Source organism: Thermothelomyces heterothallicus (assembly GCF_042370625.1).
Source record: "Thermothelomyces heterothallicus CBS 202.75 unplaced genomic scaffold P884_scaffold_39, whole genome shotgun sequence".
Classification (NCBI taxonomy): domain Eukaryota; kingdom Fungi; phylum Ascomycota; class Sordariomycetes; order Sordariales; family Chaetomiaceae; genus Thermothelomyces; species Thermothelomyces heterothallicus.
In genome coordinates, this window is record NW_027192600.1 from 16,983 (window position 1) to 32,260 (window position 15,278).

Genomic DNA, 15,278 nt, shown 5'->3' on the forward strand with positions numbered 1-15,278 from the left:
ACTGCTGAGGTAAAAAGAATGAAAAAAATCATGGGGCTACAATTTACCTGCTAGGCGATTACTCTCCAGCACATATCCTTCATACCCCTCCGGGGTACCTGTTCAGGAGTTCTCTGATGACATCCTTTACACTGAGAACTCACGAACCTTTATTCAACGCGAAGAGAAGGTTGTTTGATGTGGATACAAACAAATGGTAAGACGGGGGGAAGGAAGAGACGAGCGAGATCGGGTTGGGAGAGAGACGAGTCAAAACGAATGGGATTGAATCATCAAACAAGCGACCTGAAAAAGTGGCACTTAATTACGGGTTTCTCCACCGGGGGTTTCCAGGATACAATGACGATGAATGAAGGTCAAACCGGCTAATGTGTTTACTCAGTTTAACCTCTCTTGTGATTACCCAACCTGCTGAACCGGGGAAGGGGAGAAGGATGGGGGAGCACAGATCACCGATCTTACATTGCGTAGAGCATAACCCTGCTCTCGAAGTCCTGGGTCGGTTCGGACGCGCCATACCTGTCTCTGTATTATTCCTTGACATAATCGCGGGCCATTCGATGACGAGTCGGCCACCGCGGGCCTAACTCATATCCGGTGATTAGAGTCTTCCTGTCAGTCTGCTGCGGAGTCCTCTTTTTGAATTCATTAATTAATTACACAAAACAGACAAAGGAGAGAGAGGCAATGAGTCTCACCTTCATTGTGCGCATAGAGCGGAGTGGCATCGAATAGGACGGGCTTGCCGGTGACGTCGTCTACCGCGACGTTGCCGTCCCACAAGTCTCCGTGGACGAGGGTCGGGGTGAGAGTCCTACCCTCGGTCTCGGGGGGGCGCAGAAGCCGGGGCGATCACCTTGGCCATGAGGGCCTCGCGGAGCTGGCGCATCTCGTCGTCGGGACCCTGTGCCTGCTCTTCGGTATCAAAGATGCCGACCAGACCTCTCGAGAAACACTCCTCCCAGCTCTTGCACAGCGGAAACGTCGGCGGATTCCGCCCGCCGTACGTGGTGATGGGGAACCCGAACTCCCCCGTCCCGGACCGTCCGCGGCTGTGGAACTCTGCAACAAGCCCCGGAAGCTCGTCCACCCTGGGTACCTTCTTGATTGATTTCATCTCCTCCCCGTCCTTGATCTCTCCCTCTAGGAACTTGTGAAACCGGAAGAGGAAGAAGTACGTGTCTGGCTCCCCGGTGTAGGCGCCCCAAGCGACAGGCTCGACGACCATGTCGGGGTACACGCTATGAAGAAGCGACATGGCAAAGTACTCGGCCGAAACCATGTCTTTACCTTGATCGTATTGAGGCACTTGTCTGTCTTGTGAGCGAGTGTGGCAGAGAATACGATCGTCTCTTTTCTCTTAGTCTCTTCTTTTGCCATAGTTGCCTTCATGAAGAAGGGAGTCGGACTCCCGTCCGAGCCTGTTGCTCCAATCCTGGCCGTCCGTGCCCAATACGAGGCGCCGCTTTGAGTGATGCCATGCACCTGAGTCCCATCGGGAAGTTCTTGAAGGAAACAGTTTTGATCAGTGACCGGCACAGAGAGAAACACGGACAGGTCATCCCTGCAGATCAGAACTCGCTGTCTCTAACTCCCTCGTCTACATAATTATTCAATTAGCGTCTTAGGCACGGGTGTTTCCTTATCCCATACGGTCTTGTCCGTCATGATGGTCAGCTCGGAAGAGGTGGTGCCTTGTCGCAAATAATAATTGCACGAAAGTCCTGGTCTTCTGCAAGACTCGATTTACTTCCCGGTCACATCTATCCCTTCAGCATATATATAACAACCTCTTGTGGGATTCCCTCTTTTTTTTTCTTTTTCTTTTTTTTTTTTTTTTTTTTTTGCTTGAAACAACAGGAAACCAGCAGCATCAACGCGGCCCATTCGCAAGGTGCGGCTTTTGGGGGTCACTTGGGACCCTTTACACTATGATTGGCTGATTGCCGTGGCTAACCATCGGAGCTGAGGCTTATTGGCACCCCCTGTTAGTGTTGATACCCTACGATGCCTCCTCATCTCCTCTAATGGGCGAGATCATGCTTACTTAAGAACCACGCGCGAAGCCATTTCAACTCTCGAGTAAGTGGGTCGGCAAGCTGTCGGTGTTGCCCGTGATGAAGGAGGAGCAAGGACTAGCTGCAATGAGCTTGACGAGCGGCAGCACAACCCCCACCACACCTCGCTCCGTCACGCTCTCCTTTGGTTCAAGGTCGATTAGTTTCAGTAGAGGAAGAGATAAGAATGTGGCGGAGCTCCCAAAAGGCCCCTTGGGCCTTACCACCCTTTATGTCCCAGATCCGGAGAACACCCCGGCACCCGTTGCCGACATCATCTTCGTCCACGGCCTGAACGGCGGCTCGTCCAGTACCTGGAGCAAAGGAAACGACCCTGAATGTTACTGGCCCCAGAAATGGCTGCCCACAGAAGAGGGTTTCGCAGACGTGCGGATACACACGTTCGGATACCCGGCTGCGGTCACTCGCCAGTCGATCCTCAGCATTCCCGACTTTGCTCGGTCTCTACTAGTTGCCATCCATGATTCGCCTTCGATGAGCCAGGGGAGACAGGCAAGTCTGGGACAAATTCGGCCTTCAGTTATCCCCCCCAAAAAATTAAAGCTGCTGACAAGACGAGAGAATTAGCCGCCCCTAATCTTTGTCGCCCATAGTATGGGTGGCCTTGTCGTCAAGCAGGCGTACCTCATCGCGCGTCGAGAGGCTGCATTCGGGCCGATCGCAGATCGCGTCCGTTCCATCTTCTTCCTGGGAACACCCCATCAGGGCGCGGCCATTGCGCAGGTTCTCGCCCGGTATACGGCCATGATCGGAACTCGCCCCTTTGTCGAGGACCTGTTCCCCCAGTCGGACGTGATCCGAGCCCTGGGCGAGGACTTCCCAGGAGAGAGCAAAGACCTCCAGTTGTTCTCCTTTTACGAGTCGCGGCCAATGACCGTCGGGCTACGCAAGATGCTCATCGTCGACAAGGCGAGCGCGGTCATGAACCTCCCCAACGAGCGCCAGACCTTTCTCGACGCAAATCATCGCAACGTGGCCATGTACGCGACCCGAGCGGACCCCTCTTATGTGGCCGTTCGGAATGCTCTCGCGAGAGTAATCGCATCCTACCGCATGCAAGCCGAAAGCGCGGTCCCGTCGCAGGAGGACCGGCGTGCTCTCGCCCGCTTTCTGGGCGTCTCTGCTGACCCTGAAGATGACCTGCGGAATCACGCATCGGCAAAGCTTCCCGGTTCCTGCGAATGGCTGGGCAAGAAGAGCTGCTACCAGACATGGGTAGCGTCACAGGAACCCGCTTTTCTTTGGCTTCAAGGTCGTCCAGGTGTGGGCAAGAGTGTCTTGTCTAGCCATGTTGTCGGTGACCTGCGCAACAACGGGCTCGATCCTTGCTTCTTCTTCTTCCAAGCGCGGGATAGCGCCAAGTCCACGGTGGACAGCTGCCTGCGGTCCCTGGCGTGGCAGATGGCAGTGCTGCATCCTGCTGTTTTCCACAAGCTGAAGACCGTCATGTCGGAGCTGGATGACGGTCTTGACGGGGACAGAGTTGGGTCGCATTCCCTGTGGCAGAAAGTATTCGTCTCGGGGATTCTGACAGTCGAGTTGGAAAGACCCCAGTTCTGGGTGATTGACGCCATGGATGAATGCAGAAGCGCGGCCGACATGACCGCTTTCCTAGCCGGAATCCAAGAGCACTGGCCTTTGTCAGTTCTGGTCACGTCCAGGGACGCTGCGGAGAACTACCGCCCAAGCGTCAGCTACCGAGTCAGCATTTCAGGCTACACCATATCGGAGCAAGACAGCCTGCAGGACATCTCCCTCCTGCTCGCGGAGAACCTCGCATGCCTTCCATGTCCTGCGTCGGACAGATGGCCCACCGCCGAGGCGCTCGCATCCCACATACTCGCGAGGTCGGCGGGCTGCTTTCTGTGGGCGTCACTCATATGTTCCGAGCTTCGCAAGGTGACAAGCGAGGGGGCCATCACGAGGGTCCTGAACAGCACCCCGGCCGACATGGACGCGGTGTATGCCGACATTCTCACAAGGATAGAGATGAACGGTTTGGAAAGGGAATCCACAAGGGCCGTCCTCACCTGGGCCATCTATGCCTTTAGGCCCCTCGGCTTGGCAGAGATGCAGACCGCCGCCGAGCTCGACGCCGATGATAAGATCGGCGACATCCGGCGCCTGATATCGAAAAATTGCGGAAACCTCATGTATGTAGACGAGCACGACAGAATCCAGTTCGTGCACTTGACCGCTCGAGAGTTTCTAACTCGCGGCGAGCTCGAGTCTTGTCTGATCCCCTCAAAGGCGGACGCGCATCGCCGATTGGCTTCAGCGTGCCTCAAGCACCTGGCATCGGTCACACAGAAAGCGAAGGGCAGAGCAAGAAAGGCACGGGGGAGCCTGAGCGCTGCCCCCTTTACCGCCTACGCGTCCAAGTTCCTCTTCCAGCATCTCGATCATGTCGATCCCAACGACGACGGGCTGTTCCTCATGCTCTTAAACTTCTTGGGCAGCAACAGTCTTCTTAGTTGGATTGAGCTCGCGGCCGCCAACGGGGACCTCCGGACGGTGTACGAGGCCGGCAGGACGATTAAGGATATGCTCAGCCGCAGGACGCGCGACGCAGCGCCGCCGCAACCTAACCGATCCGCACTGACTCAAGAGAAGATCGAACTCCTCGGGAGATGGGGCGACGACTTGGCACGTCTGATCCCCCAGTTTGCCGGGCGCCTCGGACGCTCCCCCAAGACGATCCGACACCACATCGCCCCATTCTGCCCGCCCAACTCCGTCATCCGGCAGATGTTTGGCGGGCCCACGCGAGGCCTCACCGTGGGAGGCCTGTCGACGCGCAGCTGGGACGACTGCCTGGCCACGATCCGCTACCCTCAGGACCGCAGCCCGTTCTTGGTGGCCGCGGCTCCGGGCTACGTCGCGGTCGGCATCGCGAGCTGGGACGGGCAGGTGGTGGTCCACGACGACGCAATCTTCCAGGAGTTGCACACCATCCGCCATGGCGAGAGGGTCTCGTGTGTCGCCTTCGCCACGAGCGGCAGGTACCTCGCCTCGGCGGGCTCCAAGACGGTCCGCGTTTGGTCCCCGGCCAACGGGCTGGAGCTGGCCTGCTTCGGGCTTCCCGAGGGCGCGTGGTGTCGAAGCCTGTCCTTTGCAGAAGGGGATACCGTATTGCGTGCGGCGACGGTGCAGAACGAGCTGATCGAGTGGGATCTCGAGTCCCGCGCCCCGATTCACGACGAGCCCGTGTCGTGGGGAGCCGATGTGCCGGAGAGGATGCGAGGGCGAGCACCGGAGCACGTGTGGCTCAGCCCAGGGTCGAGCCTCCTCGCGGTGGTGTACCACGGTCACGACCTCGTCTTCTGGGACTGCGCTGAGCTGAGGCTCCACGACGTATACGAGCAGAAGACGGGGTCCATGCTGAGGTTCGGCGATCGTCTCCAGGCTCGGGGCTGGACGACCGTGCGCGCTGCGGTCTTCAACCACGATACCGAGACAGATCTGTTTGCCGCCACGTTCGATGACGGCGATATGGTCGTGTTCGATCTCGACGCGGGGAGGCCCATTGCCGTCAACAAGGAGGGAGCATACAACCTGGTGTTGGCATGTTCCCACGACGGCCGGACGCTCGCCGCCGTGGATCAGCTCGGGAACCTGACCCTGTTCGAGTTCAGAACGCTCCGCATCCTATACCGTGTCCGACTCGAGACCAGCACCCTGCCTCACGGACTGGCGTTCACCGGCGACAACCGCCGCGTCGTCGAGCTCCGCGAAGGCCAATGCCGCGTCTGGGAGCCCCCCGTGCTCCGTCCGGGCAACGAGCACGACCCGCGCACCCCAATCACGGAGCTGAAGCCCATGACCCCTAGCGAGATGTATCGAGAGGAACAGGCCAGGAAGGCGCGGGAGATCACCGCCATCACCTGCAGCCGGGAGTTCCCCGTTGTTTTCTACGCCACGGGCAACGGGTCGGTCTTCGGGTACGACATCTCCGGCCCGGAGCCAGAGAAGCAGCTCCTGTTCGTCCAGAATACGTACTCCGATATCTTGTCGCTCCATTATGATGACCAGGGCAAAGTTTTAGCCTGCGGCGACCTCAGAGAGAACTTCAACGCGAGGACAGTCACGCGACGCCGGCCAATTCCGCACCAACCCGAGGCCGTGTGGGAGGTAGGCCCTCCCTTGATCGACGTACGGAGGCAGGAGCCCGGCCTCGGAACATTGAGACAGGTCCTCGTGTCTTCGAGACACGGGAGACTGCTCGTCAGCACGGCGGAACACGATACACTCTGGGCGCTGCCACACCATGCCGGAGAAGCCCCGATCTGCCGATTCGGCTGTGGTCCGCCGGGCCGGAAGAGCGCTGATCCCTCCTGGTTGACATGTCTGTGTCCCCGTTCCGAGGGAGACCTGCTGCTCAGTGTCGAGAAGAGGGGACAAGCAATTATGATCCACGCCTGGGCAGATCTGACCCAGCTTCGAGTGATCCACCTCTCGCCAGAGCTGGGGCTCTCTCTCAGCGGATTCGGCCCTCTGTCCCACCCCCACTACTTTGCGACGTACGCAAAGGAGTCTCCTGATAGCGTCGCGGTCGACGACGAGACCATCGCGATACTCATTTGGGATTTTCAGGACTTGGAAGGTCCCTCTTCACAGCATGTCGGGCCCCGATGGGAGATCCGCACGTCCATGCTGCCCGCCCAGGTGGTGCATCTTATTGGAGTGTATGGCACTCGCCTTGTCTTCCACGCCGCCGACCATTGGGTTGCCTCATTTGAGCTGCTGCCACCCGGCTCGTCTAGCGGCGCCATCGTCGACGAGGACTCCTTTGTCCGGCATTTCTTCCTCCCCAACCACTGGATTGGCTCCCTGAGGACAGAGGATATGCGCTTCGGGATCGGTAGCGAAGGGGACATCATCTTTGACCGCCTGGGCGAGCTGGCCGTCATCAAGAGGGGGCTAGAGCTAACCGAGGACGGGGAGTCGTTCCAGCCGCGGCAGTTGAGCGCCAAGGGTAGAGCCAAATTTTCAGAGAGGATACCGTATCGGCCGCCGGGGATCCAGATGCAACGCTGGCTTCAAATGAGGAAAGACGAGGGCTGATTCATATCCAGAAGAGTGCAGAGCGTGGACAAATATGAAAGCTTCCGCTGCTGAATGACAAGCCGTGGACCCGAACCCGCCCGGAACGTTGTGCAACCGGAGCCCGACTGACTTCTAATGTGCTACAATGAGTCGTTCACCCAGAAACTAGTATAACCGGCAGCTGTGTCACTCGGGCCTAGGTGACCTTGGTCGATGGCGGCACCGGTCGGGACCGAGGGAGGCAGGCATGCCGAATTACGTAGCCACCGAAGAACATGGCGTCGCCAAGGGGGCCTTTAGGGTAGCATCCTCCAAGGACCATGCGTGTCGGCCAAATCCAATTCCGGATGCCAAACCGGCGTCGAGAGGGATGCATGCAGGCCAGACAAGCCCAAGCGAAACAGCAGCAGCAGCAAGGAAGCGGCTGAGCCATCCATAGTCGTCAAAGTCCCTGCTCTTCTTCCCCTATCCCCCCCCCGGCTCCCTCACTGATCAGACTTTCATCCCGTTCTCTTCCAACTTCCTTCCCTTATCATCGTAGACAATCACGCTGAACGCCTCAAAGTCGCCCTCGTCGACCAGCGTCGCCTCGTCTTCCGTGTCCGGGGGCAGGCGGGAGTACATGCCCTTGCCGGCACGGGGCCACAGCGCCGCGAGTGGGTCAAACTCGTCGTCCTCCTCGTTCCCAGTCGCGGCCCTCTCTGAGCTGCCTTCCTTCTGACTCCCACCGCCGCCGCTTTTGGTTCCCTTCCCGTTGCCTCCGCCGGCAGCACCGACCTTCCTCACATAGTTGATCTGTGCCGTCGGATGGGCCTCGGCGCGGGAGAACAAGCCGTCGGTCGTCGCACTCGCGAAGATAGACCTGGGCCCAGCCCCCGCCGATGTCGTTGTTGTTGCTGTGGCTGTAGTGGTAGTCGTAGTAGTTGTAGTTGTAGTTGTTGTCGGACGATTGTCCGCTGAAGAGGAGGAGGCAGGGAAGATGGGCAGGTCCGGATGGGCTTCAAGGCAGGTCATCAGGAGTGCGACCAACTCCTGCTGCGGTAGGGTCGAGAGGTAAGCCCGCTTCTGTTGAGCCGGGCGGTTCGCCCAGCTCACTTTCTCTCGGCCCTCTGCCCCTTTAGCCTTTGACCCTTGCTGATGCTGGTGGTGATGATGAGGAGGATTATGCTGTTCGACCTTTTGCCGTTTGTTGTTGTTGTGGTGGTGGTGGTGATGGTGGTGTTTTTCTCGTTCTCGTTTCTCCAGACAGGGCGCACACAGCCAGGTCTTACTTTGGTCCCGCACCACGTCGTCAGGGATCCAGGGGTCGTGGCAGAGCTGGTGCCAGCCGTCGTTGCACCCGTCGCAAAATACCATCTGGTTGGTGGCCGGGCTGTACATGCGGCTGCACTTTTTGCAGAGGGCCTGCTCGGCAGTGCGCTTACCGTAATGGTGGGCGGGTCGGGTCCGCTTGCTGGCGGCGTCCATGGCAGCCGGATCGTAAGCGGCTGGTTTGAGGACTTGCCGGCCAGACTTAGTCATTGTGAGGAGGACTGGAGTGGAGGGGGCGGTGGACTCGGTGGGTTGCGTTGCTGCTGAGAAAGCTTCGGGCGTGGAAGAGAGGCTTGACATACTGCTTGTGCCATCGTCGTCGTCGTCGTCGTCATCCTGGTTGGCTTGGGATTTGGTTCGTTTCCGCTTGACTCCTGGACCGCGCGACGAGGGCGGTGGCTTTGTCTTCTTTGTCTTACGCTCGGAAGGGGGGACCTTGGCGGGAGCGGTTTTAATTGGAGTGGGTTTTGATGAGGCCGTCAGGCCAGCCGTGACCTTCCTGATGGCGCTCATTCCTGCCGTGCCGCTCTTTGGCTTCGTCGCCGCGGGTGCGGGTGCGGGTGCGGGTGCGGGTGCAGGTGATGGGGTGGGTTTCGGTACTGGAAGCGTAGAAGGCATTGACCGAGCAGCCGAGGGTGCGGCGGGCATCTGCATCGTCATCTGAGTCGAGGTGTTCATGCCCATTACCAGCCGTCTCTTCACGTCTTCGTATGTTGCCGAGGAGAAGCCGGGCGTGATAGACGGCGAGCGAGACGCCTGAGATAAAGCCGCGCTCAGACTGCTCGGCTCGCCTTTCACCCGCTGAAGGATCATTTGCGTGGCTGCGGTGAACTGTGGGACATAGAAGGGCCGAGCGGGAGGGGCCGAAGTAACCGGCGCAGTCCCAGGTCCGGGGCTACGACTTGGCGTTGAAGCCGAAGTTGAAGCCGGAGCTGCCTTCGGCGCCGATTCCTGGAGAGGTTTTGCCGTCTCATCGTTCTTGGGACCATCCGCCGCCACGCCCTCTGGCACGGTATCTGGTGTATCGTCGGCCATGTCGAAGCAGAGCTGATTGAAAGAGGCTGTAAGTAACAACAGTCAATTGGCTGGTTATGGGCCTTTCTTTGTGTAATCGGGTTGGTAGTGATAATAATAAGCGATAGTGACTCGAGTCGGTAGTTTCGGACACGATGACCAAGGTCTAGGCAACCTTCTATCCTTCCATTTTATGAATAATGTATGCTTCCCTCATCGGACGGAGTGGAAGTTGCGACTCGAGGTTTCGCCTACACTTTCACGTGATTTTCACATGACTAAACCGAACCCTAACCCGAACCCTGAATCACAATGATGATGATTGAGGCCCTCATCCTTGGGCATCATCTATTATCTCCTTTACTGCTGCTATATTGCTACTACTACCTAATCACCCCCTTTTCCCTCAATTGTTGGATTTGAGCATCGTCCATTCCGAGGTGTTCCCGCAGAATCTCATCCGTGTGCTGTCCCAAGGTCGGCGGGGGACTCCGAATTCTCGGCTTACTCTCCGAGTACTTGATGGGCGTGTTGAGCAGCTTGATAGTGCCGCATTCCTCGTGGTCCACCTCGACCACCATGTTCCTCGCCTTGGTGTGCTCGTGCGTCAACGTCCCCTGGATGTCGTTGACGGCAGCGTAGGGCATGCCCTTGCCCTCGAATATATCTAGCCATTCTTGTGTGGTCTTGGTCACCGTGATCTCTTCGATCATGGCCTCAAGCTCGTCGCGGTTGGCGACTCGGGAGGCATTGATCTTGAACTTGGGGTCGTCCTTCCACTCGGGTCGCCCTAGTCCGTCACACAGGATACCAAACAGCTTGTCGTTTCCTCCGCCAAAGAGGACGTCTCCATCCTTGGTCTTGAAGGACCTGTACGGCACGATGGAAGCTGTGCTCGGCTGTCAGCGAGGACGCGAAACGAAGCAGGGGGCCCGTCACATACGGTGAGCCGTCCCCCATCGGCCAGTGTCCTTCTCCCCGCTAATCAGACAGCTGCTTGCGATATTGGCCAGGGTGACCGTCTGGCAGTCGCTCAGGGCGGCATCGATGTGCTGACCCTTGCCAGTCCTCGCGCGGGCGAGCAGTGCAGCCATGATGCTGTTGCTCGTGTACAGCCCGGTAGTCAAGTCAGTCACTGCTACACCCACCTTGACCGGCGGCCCGTCTCGGCTGCCGGTGATGTGCATCAGCCCGAACTCGGCCTCCACCATCACGTCATAGCCCGGCCGTTGAGAGTACGGCCCCGTCTGACCATAGCCCGTTATGGACGCATAGATGAGCGCAGGGTTGATCTTGTGGATGGTCTCGTAGTCTAGGCCGTACTTCTTGAGAGATCCTGGAATATAGTTCTCGACCAGAATGTCGCACTTGGCAGCCAGCTTGTGGAGGACGTCGACTCCGGCGGGATCCTGGAAAGAGAGCGCCAGCGACTTTTTGTTGCGATTGACCTGAGCAGATTAGCGAACGCCTGGGCCTCTCCGTCCGTCAACCGCGATACATACTCCCAGGAAGTATGCAGACTCGCCCGGGCCTTCCTGCGAGGAACCGGACTTATATGTGGCATAAGGTGGACCCCAAGCTCGGGTGTCGTCGCCCCTGACGGGGTGCTCTATCTTGATCACCTCTGCGCTGCTGCTTGTCAGCCACCCGGCTCCTTGTCCTCCTTCGAGCAAAGCAGAGGGCTCAGCATACCCCAGGTCTCCTAGAATTTGGGTGCAGTATGGCTGCAGAGCGATCGATGGTCAGTAAGGCATGGAGTTTTGAATGGTGCTTGTAAAATGAATTAATTAATTACCCCGGCCAGCACTCTGGTCATGTCCAGCACACGGTAACCTTCGAGCGGAAGCGACTCGGATGCCGAGGCCGCGGCCGCGGCCGAGACGGAGAAGCGCCGATGATGGCCCGGGATCCGCTCCGGTAACGCTGGCAACCGGGCCTGTGAAACGCGGCGGAGAATGCTTAAAGTCCGACTCATGGCTAAAGATCAGGCGGGATGCAACGGGCTTGAACAAAGGAATAAACAGGGAAAGTAATAGGCGACAGAGGTCTATCGCGTTCTGGATCGAGTCCTGTTGTGTAGGAAGGGAGAGGGGAGCATGGGGGAACAACTGGAAGCACCGAATACCGCAACGGGTTCTGCCCGGCTTAGCGCATCCGGAGCCGAGGAACCAGGGATCGTCAACAAAAGTCCACCAAGCCCACCGAGTCCACTTAGACAGCGTGGTCAATTCCGCCGATGGGTTGGTCATGTTCCATCAGCTTCGCGGGCGAAATTGGTGCAAAAGTTTACATTTGCAATGAAACCGAGGAACTGTTTCCATGAAATAGGATTTAGAAACTAATATGTATGTAATCCGTATTTGGTTATTGTAGGACGTGTGCGATGTACGGACGTACTTCGTACTATGTAAATTACCGAACACTTGCATGCGCGGCTTGACGCTCGGACCCGTTCACCCGCCGCTGCATACTAGTACTCCAAACCTTAAGATTAGAGCCCTCGCTATCCAACCCATTCTACAGTGAAACAGCATCGTCCCCCAAGAACAAAAAAAAAAAAAAAAAAATAAAAGAAAAGAGAAAGCATCCGCGACCAACCTCCGGCTTTCCGTTGAAGAAACAATCAGCTTTCGCAGACCCCCAGCACCGCATCAATCGCGATGGACTACCAGAACCGCGCGGGCTCCAAATTCGGCGGCGGTGGCGTCGCCTCCCACAGCGTGACCAACGCCGACCGGCGCGAGCGCCTGCGCAAGCTCGCCCTGGAGCAGATCGACCTCGACAAGGACCCGTACATCTTCAAGAACCACCTCGGCTCGTTCGAGTGCCGCCTCTGCCTGACGGTCCACCAGAACGACGGCTCGTACCTCGCCCACACGCAGGGCAAGAAGCACCAGACCAACCTCGCGCGGCGCGCCGCGCGCGAGCAGCGCGAGGGCAAGGGCGACATCGACCCGCACACCGGCCTGCCCGTCGGCGTCGTCGGCGCCGGGTTCGCCGCGCTGGGGCTGGGCGGCGGCGGGCCGCGCAAGAACGTGATCAAGATCGGCCGCCCCGGCTACAAGATCACCAAGGTGCGCGACCCCATCACGCGCCAGCAGGGCCTCCTCTTCCAGCTGCAGTACCCGGACATCGGCACCGGCATCACCCCCAAGTGGCAGGTCATGAGCGCCTTCAGCCAGCGCGTCGAGGAGCCCGACCGCAACTTCCAGTACCTCCTCGTCGCCGCCGAGCCCTACGAGACCTGCGGCTTCAAGATCCCCGCCCGCGAGCTGGACAAGAGGGAGGGCCGCCAGTTCGAGTACTGGGATCCCGACGCAAAGGAGTTCTGGCTGCAGATCATGTTCATGACGGAGCGCGAGGAGCGCTTCAACGCCGCGCCGGGATTGACGGGACGCCGGTGAGCGTTGGTAAAAAAAAAAGAGGGTGAACGATTGAAGTGGGAGGATAATTACAGCACGAATAAGCAAGGAAAGAGCAGGTGGAAGGTGAAAAAAAGAAAAGAGGAAAAGTTCAAAGCAGGAGGCTCGTCTGGCTTCATCAAGCACCCTTAGCTCAGCAGGTTCACAGCACCAGCCGCCGCCCAAGACACGAGGTCTCGCCCAGCGCTGCGTCTGCCGCGGACTGCCTCTTAGAGCAAGCCTCATGTCAGAGTTCATGGCTGCTTAAGGCGATCAATCATCAAGGGTTCCGCCACACGAGGAGGTGGACCAGAGAGGTGTAAGGCCGCAGCAGTTCTGTCAGCTCCGTCTCCTCACTAACGGTCGGACAGCGAAACGACATCCCCATAGGTTGCGCCCGCCGAGGCAGTGGGCGGCTGTGTGGGATGGCAGGGTGGTCCAAGAGATTGAGAACAATACTAGGCACATAGAATGGGATGATCACTTCATCCAAACGTAATCTTTCGGCTCTCTAGGTTTTCAGTCGTAAGACCCTTCTGTGCAAGATGTGCTCCTATTGCCGTCAATGCATTTCTCGCAAGGCCCACGTCCGACCCCTTTCCACGACGGGCGATGTGAGAAGTCGACTTGGTCAACCACGCTTTTTGGATTGCGGTTTCTCTATCTCCTACGCTGAGCCTAGCTGTAATGTCGATAATGCTATCCTCATTAACCCTCAGACCCGCCCAATGGATCGAGTTTCCGCGTGCGAAAGGACCTGATCAGGTCAGGTGCTGGCCGAAAACCACCAAAATCACCATTCCCGTGCCAAATCGGCCCAGCCCAGTCCATCCAGCCCATCGGAACCTAGCCTCAGCACTCACTTACACTTGGGTTCCCTTCGTCTAGCAATCAAGTCTAGAAGCCCGGTGGGAAAAAAAAAAGCAATTATCGGAAGTTATTGTCAAACCGCTTGAACGTGTACCCGATGAACGGCAGGCTCATCTCGGGACTCTCCTCCTGCTGAGACATATTGCCATTGCGGGCCTGGGCGGCCTTGAGCAGGGTGGCGTTGTCCGTCTGGTCGATCTCGTCGGTCGGGAAGTAGGTGGTATCGATGTTGGACGTCAGGCGTGGCTCGAAGGGGGCTCTGATGCGCCTCAAGCTGTCGAACTCGACGCCCCGGAAGAAGGCGTGGTTCTTGATTTCGTGCGCGCCACCGCGACCGAGACGGTTCTCGGAATTGCAGATCAAGCTACAGCAAGTGGAGAAGGGGCACACTCTGTAAGTGGTCTGTGGGCTTAAGGGACAAAGAGAATCAATCAGAATGGTTACGAGATTGGCTCACCTCCGGATCAGGTTCTCTGCTTCTACGCCGAGCTGAATGTCGTCGGGGAAGTAGAGCGACTGCCGCCAGTTGACAATCTTGCGATATGTATCGTGGCTGTCCTCGGCGCAGAAAGGCGGCCACCCAACCAGGCACTCGAACATGATGGTGCCCAGGGACCACCAGTCACAATCGAACGAATAGCCGTGCCCCGTGAAGATCTCGGGCGCGATATAATCGGGCGTGCCGACAGTTGAGTATGCCATCAGTCGCCTCGACCGTCTCCAATCGTTGATTTGGGACCGGTTGCTGACCGTCAGATTAATCTGGTCAATGGCAATCGAGTTCCGGTTGTCGCGCGGCTTGCTCGACTTCCCCTGGAGGAGTTGCTGATAGTAGTTGTTGTCATGCAGCTTGTGGAAGCCGGTCGAGAGACCGAAATCCGTCAGCTTGACGTGGCCACCCCGGTCAAGGAGGATGTTGTCGGGCTTGATATCTCTGCGTCTCGTTTAGCTCCCCAGGGCTCGTTACGCCAGAAGATTGGGCCAGTACCGACCTGTGAATGAAACCCAGCTTGTGAACTGCCTCGATAGCTAAGACGATCTCGGCGATATAGAACCGGGTGATGTCCTCGGAAAAGATCTCGTACTTGATCAACATGGTCATGAGATCTCCACCGGGCAAGAACTCCATCAACATGTACAAGAAGTTTGCGTCCTGGAAGGTCGTGTACAGCTTGACCACCCAAGGACTGTCGGACTCGGCAAGAATGTCGCGCTCTGCGCGGACGTGGGCCAGCTGGTCCTTCTTGAACATTTCGGTCTTGATGAGCGATTTCATGGCGTAGACCTTGCCATCCGTCTTCTTCTGCACGAGCTTCACCTCGCCAAAGGCGCCCTTGCCAATGATCTTGATGGTATTGTAGTTCTCCGGCTTGTCCTTGGTCCGCAGGAAACGCAGATAGGAGCCTTCCTTGCGGCCTGCCGTAGCCCAAATCGATTCCCGGCGGCGAGGGTCGGTGGTTTCGGCCAGCTTCTGCTCCATCTCACTCTGCCTGCGCATGGCCAACTTCTGTCAGTGCGGGAAGATGCTTTATTTTTTTCTTGTTTTTTTTTTTTTTTT

General features: G+C 57.8%; 7 protein-coding genes across 7 annotated transcripts in view; 3 read left to right on the plus strand and 4 right to left on the minus strand.

Annotated features, from left to right (window-relative positions):
- Positions 1–459: 459 nt before the first annotated feature.
- P884DRAFT_318199 (uncharacterized protein) lies at positions 460–1,512 on the minus strand (the record flags this gene model as incomplete). Its single annotated transcript, XM_069445331.1, has 3 exons — positions 460–583; positions 699–1,308; positions 1,410–1,512. Coding segments are annotated over 2 exons (597 nt in total), but the record flags the coding sequence as incomplete, so codon positions are not given.
- A 632-nt stretch (positions 1,513–2,144) lies between these two features.
- Positions 2,145–2,747, plus strand: P884DRAFT_211950 (uncharacterized protein; the record flags this gene model as incomplete). The annotated part of the gene is made up of 2 exons (XM_069439120.1): positions 2,145–2,597; positions 2,646–2,747. Coding segments are annotated over 2 exons (555 nt in total), but the record flags the coding sequence as incomplete, so codon positions are not given.
- Positions 2,646–7,550, plus strand: P884DRAFT_232388 (uncharacterized protein). The gene is made up of 4 exons (XM_069439853.1): positions 2,646–2,670; positions 2,743–6,073; positions 6,163–6,302; positions 6,505–7,550. Exons 2-4 carry the CDS (start codon positions 2,823–2,825, stop codon positions 7,140–7,142), a joined length of 4,029 nt encoding a protein of 1,342 aa, XP_069293579.1. The 5' UTR covers positions 2,646–2,670; positions 2,743–2,822; the 3' UTR covers positions 7,143–7,550.
- A 56-nt stretch (positions 7,551–7,606) lies between these two features.
- P884DRAFT_264983 (uncharacterized protein) lies at positions 7,607–9,629 on the minus strand. The gene has a single exon (XM_069441900.1). The coding sequence runs from the start codon at positions 9,468–9,470 to the stop codon at positions 7,617–7,619; it is 1,854 nt and encodes a 617-aa protein (XP_069293580.1). The 5' UTR covers positions 9,471–9,629; the 3' UTR covers positions 7,607–7,616.
- Positions 9,630–9,743: 114 nt separating this feature from the next.
- On the minus strand, positions 9,744–11,534 carry P884DRAFT_232394 (CoA-transferase family III domain-containing protein). The gene is made up of 5 exons (XM_069439854.1): positions 11,245–11,534; positions 11,142–11,173; positions 10,952–11,078; positions 10,393–10,897; positions 9,744–10,338 (listed from the first exon to the last, which is right to left on the minus strand). The coding sequence occupies exons 1-5, from the start codon at positions 11,422–11,424 to the stop codon at positions 9,833–9,835; spliced, it is 1,350 nt and encodes a 449-aa protein (XP_069293581.1). The 5' UTR covers positions 11,425–11,534; the 3' UTR covers positions 9,744–9,832.
- Positions 11,535–12,109: 575 nt separating this feature from the next.
- On the plus strand, positions 12,110–12,853 carry P884DRAFT_212057 (uncharacterized protein; the record flags this gene model as incomplete). Its single annotated transcript, XM_069439128.1, has 1 exon — positions 12,110–12,853. The coding sequence occupies one exon, from the start codon at positions 12,110–12,112 to the stop codon at positions 12,851–12,853; it is 744 nt and encodes a 247-aa protein (XP_069293582.1).
- A 504-nt stretch (positions 12,854–13,357) lies between these two features.
- The window catches only part of P884DRAFT_251920 (kinase-like domain-containing protein), a 3,009-nt gene continuing 1,088 nt past the window's right edge, over positions 13,358–15,278 (minus strand). Inside the window, exons 2-4 of the mRNA XM_069440710.1 lie at positions 14,713–15,210; positions 14,178–14,654; positions 13,358–14,084 (exon numbers count right to left, since the gene is read on the minus strand). Of these exons, the coding sequence (XP_069293583.1) occupies positions 13,778–14,084; positions 14,178–14,654; positions 14,713–15,210 (1,282 nt within the window). The 3' untranslated portion in view covers positions 13,358–13,777. The remainder of the gene's footprint in view (positions 14,085–14,177; positions 14,655–14,712; positions 15,211–15,278) is intronic.

What these genes read in the sequence shown, in the direction of transcription:
- P884DRAFT_232394 (XM_069439854.1), bottom strand. Translation starts at nt 11,424, where the DNA reads ATGAGTCGGACTTTAAGCATTCTCCGCCGCGTTTCACAGGCCCGGTTG. An exon ending in TGACCAGAGTGCTGGCCGGG is followed by an intron (nt 11,174 to 11,244) that starts GTAATTAATTAA and finishes ATCGCTCTGCAG; the next exon opens with CCATACTGCACCCAAATTCT. An exon ending in AGTCTGCATACTTCCTGGGA is followed by an intron (nt 10,898 to 10,951) that starts GTATGTATCGCG and finishes TAATCTGCTCAG; the next exon opens with GTCAATCGCAACAAAAAGTC.
- P884DRAFT_232388 (XM_069439853.1), top strand. Translation starts at nt 2,823, where the DNA reads ATGATCGGAACTCGCCCCTTTGTCGAGGACCTGTTCCCCCAGTCGGAC. An exon ending in CTCCTGTTCGTCCAGAATAC is followed by an intron (nt 6,074 to 6,162) that starts GTACTCCGATAT and finishes ACGCGAGGACAG; the next exon opens with TCACGCGACGCCGGCCAATT. An exon ending in CGAGACACGGGAGACTGCTC is followed by an intron (nt 6,303 to 6,504) that starts GTCAGCACGGCG and finishes ACGCCTGGGCAG; the next exon opens with ATCTGACCCAGCTTCGAGTG.
- P884DRAFT_264983 (XM_069441900.1), bottom strand. Translation starts at nt 9,470, where the DNA reads ATGGCCGACGATACACCAGATACCGTGCCAGAGGGCGTGGCGGCGGAT.